The 5,190-nt window shown below is 33.9% G+C and overlaps 1 protein-coding gene across 4 annotated transcripts in view; it reads right to left on the bottom strand.

Moving 5' to 3' along the window:
* The window catches only part of LOC106463314 (pleckstrin homology domain-containing family G member 5-like), a 127,886-nt gene that overhangs the window by 20,607 nt on the left and 102,089 nt on the right, over positions 1–5,190 (bottom strand). For all 4 annotated transcript variants that reach the window (XM_022390787.1, XM_022390788.1, XM_022390789.1 and 1 more), the window contains 3 exons: positions 3,078–3,128; positions 2,008–2,157; positions 1,000–1,110 (listed from right to left, as the gene is read on the bottom strand). In XM_022390787.1, coding sequence (XP_022246495.1) covers positions 1,000–1,110; positions 2,008–2,157; positions 3,078–3,128 — 312 coding nt within the window. The remainder of the gene's footprint in view (positions 1–999; positions 1,111–2,007; positions 2,158–3,077; positions 3,129–5,190) is intronic.

Here is a 5,190-nt window from a genome sequence, read left to right as displayed (position 1 = left end):
CCATTATTAAGACCTGCCAACATAGTCAGACGAAAGAAGTGGGCAAGTGATATGATGACCAAGCCTCTTCGTATTTGGAAGACCGTATTGTTCTCAGACGAATCAAGATTCGCTCAATTTTCGGACAGTGGAAGGATATGAGTCTGGAGAATGCCTCACTCAGAGTTTTGGCTCAACAGATCGCAGCCAACTGTGAAGCATGGTGGTTTCAGCGTGATGGTTTGAGGAGCTGTTTGGGTTGGTGGGAGATCGAGCTTAGTGGAGTGCGTTGTCAACATAAATTTTGCGAAATACGTCGAAATATTGGAGGAAGGACTCTTGCCACTTTATTCCTCGGATTAAGTGGACAAGAACACAACGTTGTTCCAGGAAGATGGAGCACCGTGTCACACTGCTAGAAACACCCAAAAGTGACAGGAAAAAAAATGGTATCCAGAAGCTGCCCTGGCCGAGCCAATCTCCTGACATGAACCCCATCGAAAACCTTTGGGCCATACTCGACCGGCAAGTCAAGAAACAACCAAAAAAACCAATTTCGAAGAGCGATCTACTCCAAGTTTTGAAGCAAGAGTGGGCGAAAATCCCACAATCTAAAATTGACGAGTTGATTCTCACGATGCTCCAAAGTATCAACGAACTCCACGAACCGAATGGAAGATGTACTAAATATTAATTAAATTATAAATATATCAATTCATGTGAATATGACTGAAAAATTTCATTTTTTCTGAAAAGGAGTTGTCTATTTACTTGTGACCACGCTGTGTATGTCCCTAGTGAGGCAATAGTGAGTGTACGGACTTACAACGCTAAAATCTGGGGTTCATTTCCTTGTGGTGGACAGAGTGCAGATAGTCTATTGTATAGCTTTGCGCTAAAACAAACAGACAAATAGCATATATTCAAAATATTTCACAAATAAGGAGATTGTAAGCGATGAAACTGTAAAAATACGTTTGAAGAAAACTTTGGTATATTCAAGCATTGTACAAAACTCACAGTGACATAAGCTTTAAACAGCTCATTCTCTTTGTTTCTTTGCTTCACATACTCGACACAACGGTTGTGTTCAGTACAGTACTTGATGTAGGGCCGGAAAAGCTGGACACACTACACAAAAAAAAAAAAATCAAGTGACCGAATTACTACGTTTAACCTATCTACAGAGAGGATGAAAAATGACGTTCGGACTGTTAAGAACAAAATTGTAAAATTAAAAGTTAACTGATTTGTGGTGTATTTAAGTTTTAAAAACTACACGAGATAATTTAAAACTTTTTTCTTCCAATTCTCGCTAACACATCTTTTGACCAATAAAAACTCGTTAAGCCACTCCTACTGTCTAATGACATTGAGATTGACATTTTTTACAAATATATTACAACATATGTTACTGTTTAAAGTGTGTCGAGTTAGCATCAGTAAATTACCCACAGTTCAACCACAAGCTAATGTTTATGAAGATACAAAATAATAAATAAGAAAATAAAGTAATATCTGAACCGTACATAAAAACGTAACAATGTTTAATGTGATACAAAGAACACAACATGCTAAGCATACTATGTATGGTCTCTAACACTATCTCTATCACTTTTACTTTAACTGAAACATAGAGTTAGCTATGTGTAGGAAGTAATAAATAACCTTCAATTTTTCGTAAAAGCCGAAAAGGAAAAACGATACGTTTATAGATACTTCAATAAAAATATTATGATGCTGGGCAAGTGCTAATCACTACAGAAGCTATATTACCTTAAAATGGCAACTACTCCTCGACGGGGATTTAACTTCGGATTTGAAGATTTTAATTTAGCATTTTATTTTGACGTTGGACCTTTGTTTACAAATTTCATTAAAATACGCCAACTCATCTTCCATTTTAGTAAAAAAGTGTTCACCAGTTATTCTTCCTCGAAAGCTTGTATTTTTTATTCTTAGTTTGCATGAAAGCCAATTAAAATCTGGATTTTATTTTCTTTAATTAGAGTCATTGCGGATCGATACCTGTAGAAATCCATCTTTCATGAGAACCGGGTTTAGTTTCTGTTTGGTAGTTCTGCTGGTGGTCAACATTGGAAGGAGGTGTTTAACCCAGAACTGATGATTAGACACGTAAACTTCTCGAATGTTACTAAAGAGCTTATCAGAGTTGATCTGGAAAAGGAAAACGGACATAAAATACTTCCCGGATAAACTCAAGTACACGTACTAGTACTTTCTTAGAACAACCTAGATCAATAATAACGTTTATAGATTTTTTTCTAATAGCTTTAAACAACTTAAATTAACCATACCTTTTAAAGTTTTACGTTATATGTTAAGAGGTATAAATTAAATAACTTATTTCCACGTAAAACTTGGAGAATGTCTAAAGTAAAATTTTTTCTCAGTTAGGCCTAACATTGTAATTTTCTCCAAAAGTCTCTTCTAAATCACATTAATACTTTCTAACGCTATCTTAACCCAGAAAAGTTTTGTTTGGTGAATTTTGTTTTTTAATCATTTATTTACCACTACAGCTCACTTATATCCAAGAGTTGAAGTTAAATCTTGGTTAGGTTTACGATTTTAAGAACCCTTGTATGAATTTTTGTATCTTTGTTTTACACTGCTACAATACAGAATTGTTACCTTTTTTGACATTGATCTATTAAAAACAGGAGAACACGTTGTTGTTCTTCATTTTTTTTATTAAATTGTTGTTCTTCTGAAAATGTATCTATCGATCGCAATTTGTTATATGTATTACAGATTCTGTACGCGATCTTTAGAAAGTTACTTTGTTTTAAAAAACAGGATTTCAAAAATACAACTATTGGTAACAACAACAAAAACGAATTAAATGCGCTAAATATCACAAGTTTACTTGTTTAGTTAAGATATCCCAATTCTTTGCTCAGCTAAAAATTCAGACAATCCTTTATTTGTCTGAGGCAATGAGATCAGTGATCGAGTTTAAAAACGGAAACTTAGTTATTTAACTACGAAAATGCTGGTAAATGTTCACAGTTTCAAGTACAAATTGGTCATTATGCTTGCTTCGAGTCTTGGTAAACTCTAAATAATATACTTACTTCGTTAAGTACCCCTTCAGCTTGTAGGCTGTACAGACAAGCTAGGTAAAGCTGTAAGAAAAAAAAAACGTTCGTTTAGCAGCTATTGGATAAATAAACATCAGTTTTTATAGTCTACTCGAAACAGTATATCTTGTAACATTTAATTTCGTATAATTTTCAACGTTTAAATGCCATGGTATTAGATTGGTAGTAGAAATTAACTCTCAGATATCTTTACAGTAGGCCAATATTAAAATACAAATATATATATTATATATATATAATATATATTAACAGAGAAAAAAAAATTTTAAGTAATGGGAAACAGACTGAACTGCAACACAGACATAAAAATATAAGACCATCATACAAGCTAATAGTGAAACTAGAATCCATCCACGATGGCACTAGATACAAAATGCTAAATACATGCCGATAAAATCACAACGACCCCCAGTGTCACAGCGGTATGTCTGCGGACTTACAACGCTAGAATCCAGGTTTCGATACCCGTGGTGGGCAGAGCACAGATAGCCCATCGTGTAGCTTTGTGCTTAACTTCAAACAAACAAACAAATAAAATCGCGACAGAAATCTAGAATAGGTTCACAGTTTAACGACAACAGACATGATAACCGTCAAAAAGGCAAAACTCTAAAAATCTTTCCAGGCCGTAGACTGAGGCGAAAAACAATTAGCAGAACTTTAGACTCTCCGTGGTTCATTCTCGGCTTTTTCATGTTCCAAACCTAATGTTTGTTTCTAATAGGTAATTATTATTTTCCCAGCTATTTTCTTAACGAACTTATACGTTTTTCAGAAATCACCTTGGGCGGCACATAAAATTCGGAAGGCCGCGAATCCGTGTTTACATTTTAATATAAATAGTCATTTAGTTGTAGATTTCACACACTTCCGTTTAGAGCAAGGACAAGAAAGCTTTTAAATACAAACGAACACTTACACTTAGGATCTACATCTTCAAATCGAAACGCAAATCTTATTTTAAACTCAAGTTTTAAACACGTGCAACTTGTACGTGTAAATGCATTAAGCTGAACAGAGCAGTTGAAAAAATCAAATGCAGCAGGATATTTCCATTAAATACAAAAGCAATATTTGGACATCAAAAGACAATCGCTTGGAAGCTACGTGCTTAGTTAAGTCGTTTCTGAATCCCAAAAGAAATCCATTGTTTATTAGAAAGTATAAAGAAAGGAACGCATATAAATGATTGAAAACTTTATAAGCTATAACTTTTACAAGCTGACGAAGAGCGCTAGCTCGAAACGTCATCCTCCTTTATATAAAATTATATAAACTTGGCGATTGTTCAACCTATTATTTAATTTTGATATTTTCGTCACCTATGCGGTTTTAACTATATTTGTGATAACTTTATTAGAACTACCGACAACAAAAGTATTGTACGAACGTGTTTGAATAAAATTATTAAGTAAGGAAGTACATTTGAGAGAAAGAAATGTTTATAATTATCATACAATGACATAAAAGTAAAACTGTACGAAAATTGAACGCACATATATAAATACGAATTAGGAATAAATTATATATATATATTAATGTATGGTGCTTAAAACGACTTTTACAGAGTTAATAACCTGGTGGTAAAGGCTTTCGAATCGTAACCTATGGGTTACGGGATCGCAACCAGTCGCTAAGAATGCTCATTCTTTCAGTTTTGGGAGAGTTATAATATGAAGGTCAATTCCACTGTTCGCTGTTTAAAAATAATTCATGAGTTGGTAGTAAGTGGTATTGACTATCTGTCTCTCCTCTAGTCTGTCACTTTTAAAGTAGGGACGGCGCAGAGAACTCTCGATTAGCTTTTTTGCGCAATTAAAACAAACAGAGTTAACGTTTTTATTACCTACATAAGTTCTTTGTGACAGAAAATTGCAATTTTGAATATACACGCTGACTACTCTCAAATATGTACGGCAATGAAATCAAAATTTGAACCACATTAATTTCAAGGAAACAGATAAAAAAAACTATCACAATATATACTGCAATCAGAACATGTTTTATAATAATGGCTGGAGACAGCTTGAATGGGTAATGAAGAAAAACTTTAATATAACAGCAAATGTACAACGTTTCGACAAGG

Source organism: Limulus polyphemus, unplaced genomic scaffold (assembly GCF_000517525.1).
Source record: "Limulus polyphemus unplaced genomic scaffold, Limulus_polyphemus-2.1.2 Scaffold1376, whole genome shotgun sequence".
Taxonomy (NCBI): domain Eukaryota; kingdom Metazoa; phylum Arthropoda; class Merostomata; order Xiphosura; family Limulidae; genus Limulus; species Limulus polyphemus.
Note: the sequence above shows the minus strand (reverse complement) of the source record. Positions and strands in the feature narration are given on the sequence as shown.